The 14,868-nt window shown below is 39.5% G+C and overlaps 1 protein-coding gene across 1 annotated transcript in view; it reads left to right on the plus strand.

Moving 5' to 3' along the window:
- The window catches only part of LOC150082036 (uncharacterized), a 94,465-nt gene extending 83,806 nt beyond the window's left edge, over positions 1-10,659 (plus strand). Inside the window, exons 6-7 of the mRNA XM_090380404.1 lie at positions 4,825-4,908; positions 10,240-10,659. Of these exons, the coding sequence (XP_090236530.1) occupies positions 4,825-4,908; positions 10,240-10,659 (504 nt within the window). The remainder of the gene's footprint in view (positions 1-4,824; positions 4,909-10,239) is intronic.
- Positions 10,660-14,868: the final 4,209 nt, after the last annotated feature.

Below are 14,868 nucleotides of genomic sequence, written 5' to 3' on the forward strand. Positions count from 1 at the left end.
AACTCCATATCTTACTGCACAATTAATGTTAAACTTCAACTGTCATTTCTCAGCCCATCTGCTTTTTTTTAATAGATCTTTTTGCAGTGGCTTACCGTGATTACTGTAAGTAACCTTTGTATCATCTGCAAATTTAGACATTAAGCCTTATATACTTCCATCAATATTAATTAATATATAAAAAAATGGGCCAGGACTGAACCCTGGTGGATTCCATTAATAACGTTAATCCATGAAGAGCAGTATCTATTAATAACCGCTCTGACTTCTCCCACACAACCATCCCTTATCCAGAGTAGTAACTTGCTCTTAATACCACACTGTTCCAATTAATACAACAGTCCTTTATATGCAACAGTATCTAAAGCTTTCTTGAAATCCAAATATATGATATCAAAATTATTGTTTGCATCCCGTTTCTTTATTACTGCATCACAGTATCCAATCACACTGGTCAGACAAGATAGTCTGTTACCAAAACCATGTCTGACTGCAGTATAATTGCATTTATGTCTAGATGATCCTGCATTATTTCTTTAACTAGTGACATATTATTTTCCCTGGAAAAGAAGTTAAGCTAACAGGTCTGTAATTACTCATGTCACATTTTGATCCTACTTCTTTGACAATTGGGGATACAGTCGCACATCTCCAGTCCATAGAGCACTCTCCTGAATCCAAAGATGCTCTCATTATTATGACTAAAAGTTTTCTTACCTCCTTTGCTGCCTCTCTTAATACAAATGGATAGATCCCAACCACCCAGACCGTTTTTTATGTTAAGCTCCAACAATTTCTCTTCCACTTTCCTCTCAGTTTTAATTTAATTTAGTTATTCATTTATTTAGTTATTTTATTCATTTAATTTCATAACCTTTCGGCTTTCCCATCCACAAAGAATTCCTCATACATGAATGTAAATGCAAAATACCTATTCAGTTTATCAGCAAGCTGAACAGGATCATCAACAGTTAAACTAACGACAGCAAGTGGACCAATGTGATTCAACATATTCGTTTTACTGTTAATATTAGTAAAGACGTCTTAGCTGCTTTTCTTTGCATTCTTTGCCAGAAACGTCTCGTAATATGCCTGACCTGCTTTGTGACTTGATTACAAACTAGTTGATAATTTATATGCATCCCGCGCATTTTTCTTCTGTGCCACAAGACTCATCACTTCATCTTCCATCTATTTCTTAGCTGTTATGAAAAGTCCAATAGCTTCCGATTACTTCCTCCGCTGCCAGCTCATCACCCGGATCACCTTTTTGCCCAGAGATAGAGAACAACACCTCCTGGACGGGAGGCAGGAATATATTGCCTTCTCAAAGTTCGCTGAAGACTTGTACAGAAGAAAACAGAACCTCAATGCACATTAGCCACATAATGGCTAGAAGCCAAAATGTGCATAACAACAAAGATGACCTACCAAGCAACCATGAAAACAGACAAAAAATTTGAATGAAGGACGAATAGCAGCGGTTCTGGCGGCCTGAGCCAAGCACTAGCCTGGCTCTCCTTTAATACCTCTCCCTGGCAGGGGGAAGAGACGACCAGTCGCCGCCCCCCCTGCTACCCCACCTTTCCTTCTGGTGAGGCATGGGCATGCCTCACTGACCACCTGGGGGAATCTCCTCTGTCTCCCCCATATTTCTGCCTTTTCTCCCCAACCTTCTGCCTCCCCTCCCCCACTCTACCTGTACACGACGCGAACGCCTTACACACTAAATTTAATCTAGCCCAAAAATAATCTTCGCCCAGTCTCGGCCTAATTATCCCACGCACTGCCCTGCTCCTGCCATATGAATGCATGCACACGTCATGAACAACGGTACACGACATTACACAGGTACAATACCCACACACTTTTAAACCTCTGGCATTCCTAGCAAACTGGTACACTCACAAAGAAAGATACGCGGAGATGGGGGAAATCCCTGGTGCCGCATGACAACAATATACCTTACACCTTACTTCCGTGAATGCTTCCCGTTTAGAATTTTCTGTTGGTGACATCATCGGTTGGTCCCACTACACAGAATTCAAAAACTGTCTCAGGCCATTGTAGAACCATTTACGAAAGTAAAAGCCCTTTCCCTTTACCCTTGACAGTAGTTACGTCTTGAAGTAAATCTCATATCAGTACACTGTGATCACTACCAGCTAGCGGGTCTTTTGTGTGCAGATTCTTAATACGTCAAGAATGGCTGCTGACAATCACCAGATCAAAAATACTACTTTCTCTTGTTGCCCCTCTAACATACTGGTGCAGAAAACAATCACCCAATAAATCCACCAAAGGTCTTGATACTTGTGAGTGACCAACCCACAAGACCCAATCAATGTCTGAAAAGTTAAAGTTACTCATTATAAAACATTCTTATTTACTGTCTCGCTCTATTTCTCTGTATAGCTAATTTTAATACTCATCAGTCATCACAGTCATTAGGCCTATGGTACACTCCAACTCTCGTTTTTGTTATCCCAGTGCTTATGTCACAACAAACTGACTAAACAATGCGCTGGCTACACATGTTGACTGGATGCACCGCCTTAGATTTAATATGCTTCTTAACTAAGAAGCAATAGTAGGGTTTTTTTTTAAGAGCATTAGCAACTAAAGCCATATTGCTCCGTGTATACTGTCTGTAAATTGGGTGTGTTCTGAGGTCGATTTTCTGTTTGCTAGACGAAAAACCAGAGTTGCTGGGAGAAAAAACCATGCTACCCTCCCCTGAGACCGAATAACTTAGCCACGTTGTGTAAATGGCTCATAAAAATTCTTCACGTCATCGACAGGACTCAAACTCGGGTCTTTTCAGCCCAGTGTGGGGAGGACGGCGATTCTAAAAACTGTGCTACCCACGAGGGCAACTAAGAAGCATAACCCACTCCTCCTCCTCCTCCTTCTATCTTGTATATACTTTCTGTACTCAAATTCTGCATCACTTATATCAGGGTGATACCATCTCACCGATATCTCCCACAATGTCTGCATTTGATTACTTAATCACTACTTCAAATTCATCTACGTTCTTAGCATTAGTGTACATGCACCTGTTCTTACTCTAGTTACCCTGCACCTGTTCTTACCTCTAGTTACCCTAAAACAACCCATGTATTTACTTGTTCCATGATAGCCCAGAACAGCACTTGAAATTCCCGACACCTTTCTTTCCAGGTTGCTGCATGTTCCAATATAACCAGTGGAAGAATCGCTTTAACCTCTGCCTGTGACTCTTGTTGTATCCCCTTTCCACGCTATCAATTTTTCGACCCACCCAACACTGCCCCGATAGCATCGGCGAATATTCTTGCACCCCTTCTATTTAAGTGTATTCCATTCCTGTAAAAAGTCTCTCTCCTGTTAAAAAGCACAGAGCACGCCCAGAAAAATTCTTCCCCATGAGCTTTGAACAGTCACTCCAAGGCCGAACTGATTAACAAGCGCTCAACACCTCCTCCTCCTTGACAGGATTGCAGACACTTTCAAATTTAATCCTAACTTGCGACTTTGTCCTAATATTGCTCTGTACTTATTAAAATAAGTCCTCAGATCTTCTACTCTTCATATTAGTTCCAATGTGTACAACGATATCACCTTTGTGCCCTTAAAAAATATCTGCTATAGAACGTAATCTAGTTTTGCTCCTGCAGGCATACCCTGGTCCTGTTCCACCTATCCTTTTTCACAACCCATATACTACTTTCGACATGGTTTGTGCCCAAGATGAGGTTTGAATTAGGAACAGAGACCTTAAGATGAATTGCATAGAAGAGGATCTGTTCGTTATTACGGACTAGCAGTGGTACAAAAGTAATGATTAAAAATCTCGAGAGGATGGCACTTCGGAGAACTCCAGTTGTGACTACTCTCGCACAGCGACCGCCTTTTGTATTCAGCTGCAACATTCTCTTTCCTAGGAGATCAGAGAGAAAGCACAGGCTGTCTCCTTTGATGTGACATTATGAATGTTACAGCCATAACAGTGATGGGACATTCAATGCATCGAAAGCGGCATCGCCTCTATATCCAAGTAAATTATGGTGAGTTCTTTGCACTCGAACGCTGACTTTTTGCGAGGAGCCTTGTAGTCAGTGATCACTGTGAAAGTACATAATGAATCTGAGCTTTGTCTGCAATGATCCATTTGGTGAAGACTGGTAGCAAAATTTCCTAAAATAACTTCAATAGGGCTGAAGCTTTAATACCTCTAAAATGTGGCACGGAATAATATCAGGAAGGAACTGCATTGTACATCAAAATGTCAGCGTAGGTTATCAACAGTTTCTTGCAAATGAGGATTTTAATGAGCGGGCCACTTATAGCATACTCTTCTGGTCATGCAAGGAGCAATTCAAAGGAATGAACCCGCTAGACAATGTCAGTGTTCATTCGCAGAGGAGCATGGAACAGTTTAGCAAAATTAAATGTAGAACAAATGACAAAGTAAAAAGTCTACTTCAGTGATGACAGTAAGAAACAGTAACGGTTACTAGTTTTATAAAATGAAAAAAAAAATAATAATAATAAATTTATTGGTTGGGTTGTAGTGTCACAACTACGTTCTCGCATTCGAATTAGAAAAGGCTTGAGTTCAGAATATCTCCGACTCCTGGAGGAATAAAGTAACCACATTAGCCAATTAATTCTCTGCTGGAATAACTGAATGATTAGTACTTCATCACACCTAAATACAACGTTCCAAGTTTTGTTATTAAAGTGGTCAGATGCTATATGAGAATATTTTAATACTTATCATTTCTTCTTTACTCTCTAAAAAGTCATTATTTCAAGATTTTAAAACAAGTGTTTCTTTAGGTCTACTGCGTGCTCTGTGTAGTATCTCAGTACCAAGATTACAAGGCTGGACAAGGAAGAGCAAGACAGAGATCTGGCCAACAGGTATGAGAAGCAGTACATATTAATTCGAAATGTTACTTTAGTTATTGTATCATTCTTACTTGCCAAAATCAGCAGTCAGTTTGTCTTCAGTTAGTGTCAAGGAAACTAATGACGTTTAAACATGAGTTCAAAGGACGGTTTATCCATTTAAGACGGTGAATTGCCCAGAATATTTCAGAGGGAACCACAGGATTAATACCTGACCGTATACCAAACGGCTAACAAAATGATATGGCTGCTCTCTCCCAAGTAGAGTGAAACAACGCAATACAATTTACTTAACCAAAATTCCCAAATTTTTGAATCACGTGTATCAATAGCGTGTGTAAAAATTTCAAACTCTTAATACGTAACACAACATGTGTTATGTTCATGCTTATTATTATTAAAATTTTATAAAGGGAAAATCACGTTTAACCAATCTGGTTAACTATTTTGATAGTCACTTATGAGCTGGATGTAGGAATAATTTCGATATTATTTGGATTTTAGCAAAACATCTGACTCAGTCCCACAGGTGAGATTACTATACAACATAGAACATGACGGTATCAGGAAGATCCTTAGATGAATCGCAGGATGATGCCGACCAGGAGACACACAGTTTCGTTAATGGTAACTCTCCATAATGGGACAATATATTGGGTGAGTCACCCAAGAATTGGTACTGGGACCACTGTTGTTCTTGATTTTCTTAAATGATATCGACGAAGGGAAACATGGAGTGATATTAAAATTTGCAGATAACGTCAAGATCTGGAGAGTAGTTAATGTTCAGTGCCAAGCAAGGTTCTTCAGGATGACACGGATAAGCTTCAGAGATGATCAGAGAGGTGGCAACTATGTTTTAATGCAGCTAAATGTAAGAACTTGAACTTACTTGGGAACAGCAATCCGAAAATAACTTATATACTTGGTGAGGGTGAATTGGGGAAAAAATAATATTTATATATATATGAAGGAAAAGATCTTGGGATTATAATATGGACGAACATGAAGTTCTCCATGCAGTGCAGACAATCGGCAAAGAGGGGCCATGGTATCTTATCGTTAATTTATCGAACATTTGCTTGCAGAGATAGGGAGATCATAGTCCCATTGTACAAGGCAATTGTAAGAAGGCACGTAAAATACGGAGACATGGAGCTTTTATAAAGGGTCCAAAGACGGCCAAGAGGCCTGGTGAGATCGGTGAAAAGGCGTCCATATCATAAAGAGCTTGAGAGCTAGGCACCTTAGAAAGGTCTTAATTGAGATCTATACTGTTCTGAGAGGAGAAAGTAAAATGGATAAAGCCGAAATTTTCACTGTTATAAATAGTTCCAGAACTATGGGCGATAAACTGAAATTGCGAGGACTGAATTGTAGGAAGTTTTCTTTTAGACAGAGAACTGTTAATACTTGAATAAGCTGCTTCCAAGGATGGCTGGGGCTGTCAACTTTGGAAAATTCAAAGGTTAGCTGGATAGGTGCCTATGTGAGAAGGAAATCACATAGGTACTTTTATTAATTTATTATTGAATTAAAAAATGTGTTACTTTTTTTTTGTCTAGTGCAACAAAAGCTTGGGCTCTCTTTTACCATATGGCTATTACTAATACTACACCACTTTATTTATATGAGTGAAAGACATCCCTGGGAACTATAGCTGGGTAATGTGCCATATGAAAAGGTATAGTTCCAGTATAGCTCGGTTCCAGTTTAGTTCTATTATAATTCACAAATATAGTTCCAGGATTTGGAGGATGACTTTAACATAGTTCACTAGCCTGCTCAGTCAGGGATCTCAACCCAAATGAGCAACTGTGAAATGAAGTGGAACGAGCTGTTCACGGGAGGAATCCGCTGTTATCAAATCTGAGATAATTGTGGGACAGTCACATCTACATGAAGCGGAATTACAGTGGAAAGCTTTTTCGCACGTATTGTAGTAGTCCATGTCTCGACAACGTAAAGTTGTTCTGAAAGCTAAAGCCCTCGTGTGTAGTACAGTAAATATAACCACCGTCCTCCCACACTGGGCGAAAAGGCCCAAGTTTGAATCCTGTCAATGAAGCAACGATTTTTGTATGGGCTTTATTCACAACACAGCTGTCATTCAGTCTCAAGCGAGGGTCGCATGACTTTTTCTCCTGGAAACTCGGTTAAAAAAAAACATGAGACTGTGTTTTCGTTCAGCAAACAGATGAAAGAACGTACTACTCAATTGTAGACGTAATTTTCTGATGCTTAATAGCTTTAGTTGCTTTGGAGCTTAACATACACACACGTACCTAACTACGGTGATAAAGGGTGTGCTACTCGCTATCAGGTCGGTATACCTAATAAAATGGCTACTCAGTATGAGGGTATTGTAATAGCATTTTAGCTCACACCTTCCTAGCTCTCATAGGTAGGACAGTTGGTATAATCACTATCCTACACACACAGCGTGTAAAAGACCCGAGTACGAATCCCGTCAATGACGTGAGGAATTTTTATGATCTTTTTCACAAGGTGGCTGAGTTAGTCGGTCTCAGGCAAGGGTAGCATGATTTTTTTCCAGGAAACTTAGGTTTTTCGTCCAGCAAACCGACCATGGAACACTCGCATACAGACCTTATATACGGCGCAATATTTTCTAAGTTACTGATGCTCCTAAAATCCTACAACTACTACTACATAACTCCCCTATGAGATAAAATTTTTGTCTCCTCTAAAAATTTTAAATTAAACAATTTTATTTTAATAGTATTACATAACGATGTCCAAAAGTTAACCATATACACATGATATAATACCTTCGTTAGCAGCATAATTGATATAATTACCGTCCTTCCACATCTAATGGAAAAGGCATGGGTCCGAATCGCGACAATGACGTGTCATTTTTATAGGCCTTTTCCATAACTTTGCTGATTTAGTTGTTCTCTGGAGAAGGCAGCATGGTTTTTCTCCAGGAAACTGGAGGTATTTTGTCCAGTCGCACTGGTTAATGAACCACAGAAAACATACAATTTGCCAACGTCTCCCTCCGCCTTAGTTGCTTTTGCGCTAAAATCAAACTTACATACATAATAACAAATCGTATATGATATAAATTTAGCTTATTTTTATAAATTGAACAGGTACAACACATCTGAATATCCGTGGAAGAGAAGGTTTATCCAACAAAAAATAATAACAATAAAGTAAAAATTTCACTGAAATTAAAATACTCGATGGAAATCTAAAAAATATTTTGCGGAAATATCATTAGTGGAAGAAAAGAATGAATTGCATTAAGTTTGAAAACAAATATGCTTCCATTTCATTAATCATAATTATGGGTAGTCATAATTATGACTGTCCAGCACAGTAAATCTCTCCCTTAAGTTCTGATTCATGCAAGCGTTTAATAAGAAGTCTGATCATCGTTACTCTTCCAACAAACCCGATGATAGCCCATGAGATTAAATAAATCACACACCTCAATAAGAGCAGATTTTAACGATTTGTTGTGGATTTTGTTGTTAGAGAGTTTTATTTGGCGCACTATATTTGGCTGTATACATGTCTGTAAATTGTATATTCTGTGGTCGATATGCCTGTTTTCTGGTAGAAAACTCCGAGTTTCAGGGGGTAAAAACCATGCTACCCTCACTTCAGACCGACTAACTGAGCCACGTTGTGAAAAGGCACATAAAAATTCCTCGCATTATTGACGGAATTCGAACTCGTGTCTTTTTCCCGCCATGACAGATAAGACAGTGGGGTGCCAGTACATCTTATTTCCTGCACGCAACTCTGAAAATTGTTCTTAGGTCTGTCTGTCTGCTTGTTTGTTGGACAAAAACCGGAGTTTCTGGGGAATAAAACCATGCAACCCTCTTCCCAGACTAACTAACCCGTCACAATGTAAAAAAAGCCCGTAAAAATCCTTCCCTACTCAACGGGATTCGTAATCATTGTACTAGCCGTAAAGCAGATCTTAAAGCATCATGAATGATTCTGAAAAGTGGCTAACGTGTGCCCCACTTCATCTACCTAAAGCAGTCCAAACATGCTCAATTAGATCCAGGCAGAGAGACCTGGCTATTCATTCCTTTGAGAAGTCAAGGTGCCGCTCTAAAAAAATTGTGGCAGTGCGTAGATCGTGATGCTCGGACACCACCATAACAGTGGTCCCATTCTTGAAAACCAGGATAAAAATATGTGAGAGGGACAGGAGCGTGTTCCACGATCTCTCCAGCTGAGAATACGTCAATCTCTAAATGAATCTCGAGTTATTTCTGTAAAGAAGAATTTTGGTTTACCTGTCTTGGTTCCAGACTATATTGTCTGAACCAAGAGACAATACAGTCTTTGCAGAAAGATGTCACAGGAACACAGTATGGAATGCCTCGCCGGTATTGTTATTGATTTTTAGGAGCATCAATCACTTAGACTATATTGTTCCGTTGCGTATTGTGTCTGTATAAATGTGTGTTCACGAACCGGTTTGCATGTCGTGCACGCTTAAAAACCCAGAATAACTCACGAGAGAAATTCCTACTCTCTCCTCCTGACTTCCCCCCGACTGAAGCAACCTCAGTGACGGGATTCAAACTCGGAACGAATGAGAAGTAGCGAAACCATTACTGTATACTGTCACGGAGGACGGACAGTCCCACATAGCGTCTCGCTTTCTGAAACCTTCTAACATTTTTCTCAGAAACTGTTGTTTCTGTGGCCGCTGAGAACTCGAGAAGAGAACTCGAGTTGTCTAGCTCTCTTCTCCTTATGCTTTCTTGCTATCAGGCCCACGTAATGGGCATCTTTGGATGTTATTACTCTTGTCCTACTTGAAATTGCCTTCAGAACACTCCCATTTCCTGATATTGTTGCCATAACCCTGGAATTAGTGTCGTTATACATGTCATTCTCAACGCATTTTAGGCTCTTTACACCCCAGCTTGCCAATGTTCTACCACTCACCACTCCAAATCGTCTACACTGTATTCTACATAAAGAGAAAATCTAATTAGCTTCCTTCTGTACTGCGTTAGATTAAAAATGAGTAATGCTGTTGTAGTGCACTTTTATAACCCGTCTTGTTTTCATGTTCAAGATCTGAAAATCGTATTACAACATAATCGTGTTGAAATACATGTGGATATACAAATCCGTTTAATGACACCATTTTCAAGGAAATAGTAATTCAACCTTAAGAAGAACTCTTTATTAAGTTCAACTTAAAGACATTTCGATGAACAGGAAAAAACGAACTCGATTATATTAGTTTGTCTTTTATGTACAGTTTTAAGTCTTTATTACGCTTGCTTCAATTATTCAATTTTAAATCCCTGACAGAACTTTATGTTTCCTTTTCAGCCAATTGCAAAAGTCCGCTTCCAACAAATGCCAGGATCTCTTCCATCGGCTCAGAAACAGCCATATAAATGCACTGAGAACGGCTCTTTATCGAACAGTGTAGTGTCGTCTGTTACTATGACAACAACATCCAGTTCTACGACGAAGTCCTTCCAGCCGACTGACCTCAGTTCCATCTCAGAAGAACCAAGTTCCTACGTACCGTCAGTTGCCAACGACTTTCGAGACGATCCATCGACTACTTTTGGTGCTACGGTAAACAATGGAAAGGAACAAAACCAATCTTCCCAGAAATGGACAGTACCTGTAGAGAAGAAAGAATACCCGAAACAGAAAGTGTGGTCAACCAATATGGAAGATGAAACCCCGGTATCATCAGAATCACCTCCTTTACAAACAGGCACGCTTGAAAGTTTTTGATTGTAGGTGAGAAACTTCCTATATATATCCCTAGTTAATCAGCATGGCATCAATAGCATTAGTCACTATGTTCGGGGAACGTTACACATGTCACACAAATATACAGCTACTTTACCTAATACATTCAACCTAATTCAACGATTTCATAAGGAAACATTTCAACAAGTACTGAAGCGCTCTCTCTCTCTCTCTCGCTCTCTCTCCAAGAGCGGGAGTGCAGTAGCACGCGCTCTTTGAGTAGACCAGGGTTCAAGCCTCTGACTGCTGAATACGGTCGATCTGCCAACCCGCACTGGACCAGCGTGGCAGATTATGGTCCATTTCCCTCAGCATGAATTGTTGAGGGAGCTTCCATCCTGCAGTGGGTTGATAATGGCTGCACTTTACCTTAATATAATAAATGCACTTCAATCAGGCATTGGCAAACTTGCAAAAACAACTTCAATCAGTATCCCCTATTACTATTAAAACAATATCAAATTGACAATGAAATCCTTTCCACCAACGCAATGATTAAATGCAGAATTTTATACCAAGTTCCTTTTACAAGAATATCAAGCTCTGTAAAAAAATTTTGATTATGCTGTTCTCAAATTGCTTCGACGGTGAGAATCAGTCAGCTGTAATCTGGTTTTCCACTCTGTAAATTTTATTCTTGAAATAGTGTTTGTTTTGTAAGTTTTACCAAAGAAGGAATCTTTCTGGCAAACTTCAGCTGTAACAAACCTTTGAATGAAAGAAACGAACCGCTGCTCGTTTTTTAATTAAGACAACCAATTATCTCAATTCAGGAGCCAAATTAACACTATGTCCAAATGACTAGGATATATCCTAACTTTTCTTCGGATCTGAACTCGTGGAATCTGTTGCTGAATTCTTTATTACTGAGGGTGTAATTCTTGAGCATACAACTTAGCATAATTTTTCATAATTTTCAAATACTGTATAGGAAAATAAAACCTGTTGGTTTTATTAAGTTATTTTTGGCACAACCGGATCTCGTTTTGGAATGTTTTAATACAGGATTATCTAATTCAAATGCAATCTAATTTGCAACACAAATTTTTCACTATTTTTTTTTTAATTAGGGCAACCTTGAAGTTCAATTAACTCAATCTGTCCATATTCAAGAGCCAAGTCAGCACTACTATTCAAATGACTAGAATACAGTATATATTAATTTTCTTCTGATCTCCTGAACCCTTGGACTCTGTCATTGAATTCTGCATCTTTCGGCGGAGCGTAATTCTTCAGTATACGATTTAGCATAATTTCACTCTTTTTAATGTTTGATGATATTATTTATACTAAGGACATATTGCAGTGTATTGCGTCTGTACAGATACGTGTTCACGGGCTGAATTTTATGCCGTGCAGTTGAAAAAACTAGAATAAATCACAGGAAAATGCTTCTCCCTCAGGATAATTACAGCCCCAATTCAAGAGAACTTTTAGGAATTCTTCATCTCCAACGGGATCCGAACCAAGACCTCTCCAAAGGAGTGAAAAGTAGCAATATCACTATACCGTGGATCGGCAATCACTTGCATGTGTTTCACCTGGTGGCACACGGGAAGATTTTCTGTGACACAATACTTTTTACTGATGTGACATTGTCATTTGATATTCCAACGCTAACTTCCTCATATGTCCAATGCTAAACCAAATTTGTTTATTCATATAAGTGTTTATAAATGGTAGATAACTGTTCAATTTATCAACCTAAGCCTTTCACACAAGAAATAAAAACTCTATTATCCTGCCAAGATAGATGGCCAGATGGCCTTAAGGGTGTTGATAATATTAACTACGGATTTTTAATGACAACATTGTGTATATGGTATTCAAGTTATGAAAAAGTTAGAATACATTATATTTCTTGTGTGGATAAAATGAACTTTCTATAATGAAATAAAATGAAAATTCTTGTGTATATAAAATAAAGTGGCTAAAGGGGATAAAATGAACACTTCTCACTACATAAATTTGAGCAAAATTCTTCGCTCATTCTAAGTATAATTGCAAATAAGGTTCAATTAACTCAACAATCCTGCACAATCATGAAAACATTTCGAACATTTTTCATCCGATCTACAACTGACTGAAAACAGAAAATTAGGAAGCTTGCCTTCATCTTCAGACTACTAATTCTCAACCTCAATTCCAAGAACAGGCTTCAATCAAGCAAGTATTAAAATTTCCATATATTATTAATTAATATTTAAATATTAATTAACAATACAGTATATGAAAGTTCAGAAACAGAATGAGGTACTGGTGTGTGTGCTAAGTTCCACTGGAATCCCACAAATATTCAATGGGATTTATGGGGGGGGGGGGGGAATTGGCGACAGAGGCGCACACGAAATGCTTGGACATGATCCTCGAACCATTCCTACACAATGCGGGCTTTGTGACGCGGGGTATCTTGTTGAAAGAGTCCAGAGCCATCTGGATACATGATCATGTATGGCAAAACTTTGTACGAAACAATGCCGAGGTAGGATCGGGCAGTGAGGGCATGTTCAATGGGGATGAGAGGACCCAATATGGTCCATGAAAACATCTCCAAAAGCATGATACCACCGCAGTCGGCTTGTTTTCGTCTAACCATGCAGTCCAGTAGCAGCTGGTCACATTCCAGCTTTCGAATACGCACTTGTCTATTGGAATGATGCAGCTGGAACCTTGATTCAAGATTACGCATTACACTTTCCAGTAATCCACTGTCTAGGAACAGTGCTTCCATACCCACTGCAGGCCGAAATATCGATCAATATGGGCACATGAACAGGTCACCTACACCGCAGGCCAATCCGCAAGAAAAGAGTGAACGAAGGCGTCCAAAGAGAGGAAGTTCAGTTCGGCGGTTATTTTTCATGTACTCAACATGCTGAAATCTCTTTCCTTTGAAAGCAGTTTTCACCTTGGAAAAGGGGAAGAAATTCACTTGGGGGGGGACGTTTTCTGTCTCCTCCCCTCCCTACCGCCCTCTTTTAGCCTGGTGGGGTATGGGCCTGCCTCACTGACCACCTGGGGTCGCCTTCTCTACTCTACTTATATGCCAGCGTACGCCCCACACTGCAAAATCTAACTACGTCCAAATTAAATCGCGTTCTCAATTTTTTTTTGGCCTTTCTAATTCTAGCGTTCATCCCCATGATAGTTTTTTTTTTTTTTTTTTTTTTTTATAAGGCCTTAGCCACTGAACTCTCCGGCAACTAGGTGGCAAGGCCTGCCAGAGTAAAATATAGAACTACTGGGTATCTGGTCTGCCTCCACGGGGCAAAGTGTGGGCAACAGCTGGTCCCATTAAGGACCAAACGGCTAAATGGTCAGATGAACAACAATACACAACACTACACCTTTCAAAACCCACACACTTTTAAATATCTGGCCTCAACAGTGTACTGTTTCACATTACAACGTATACTACGCGGAGATGGGAGATGCCGTTACACACGAACACACTTTGCACTTGCAGACGGGTGGGTGTAGGATTTGTGCTATATGCACATACAGTGATAGTCGACCCGAACCTGGACCAGGCGGCAGCTCCCCAGATGTTGGCTGCTCCCTGGTGGTGAAGTGGCCTGACACACAACATAACACACACACTTAAACGTCCACTTTTCTTTAATATACTTTTCAGGTCCGCTATGTAGAGTTTCTACACCATCACACGTTATCAATGTAGGGATACGCTTATGCCTGGGAGCCATCCCGATTCAAGAACGAACGAACACACACACACGTAGGTAAAGTGCCTGCCTGGCAACCCAAAGGTCGCGGGTTCGATTCCCGCCTTGGGCTTGGATCACAGTAAAATGCAAAAAAACTTTGGGAGGTGCATTATGGCTATAGAAGCTGATGCGCCAACAACTAACAAGGAAAAAACACACACACACCCATTTAATGATATGTACAGAGAGTATTTAAATATATGTAAATAAATCGTGTATATAAATTGATGTACATAAATCTTGAGATTGTATATTGTGTGTGTAAATAAATGGAAAATGAAATAGTGCAGACGATCTTATCATCCTTGTCCGCGGCAATTCAAGGAAGAATCTGGAAGAAATCGCTAACTCCGTCTTACAAAAACTTTCAACTTGGTCTGCAATTCACAAACTGCAGGTTTCAACAACTAAAACATCGCAGATGCTTTTAAAAGATAAATTAGATAGAGAACGTCCACCACTTGTA

The sequence above is a fragment of the Mastigoproctus giganteus genome, chromosome 8 (genome assembly GCF_048544385.1).
Source record: "Mastigoproctus giganteus isolate SK-2022 chromosome 8, ASM4854438v1, whole genome shotgun sequence".
Taxonomy (NCBI): Eukaryota; Metazoa; Arthropoda; class Arachnida; order Uropygi; family Thelyphonidae; genus Mastigoproctus; species Mastigoproctus giganteus.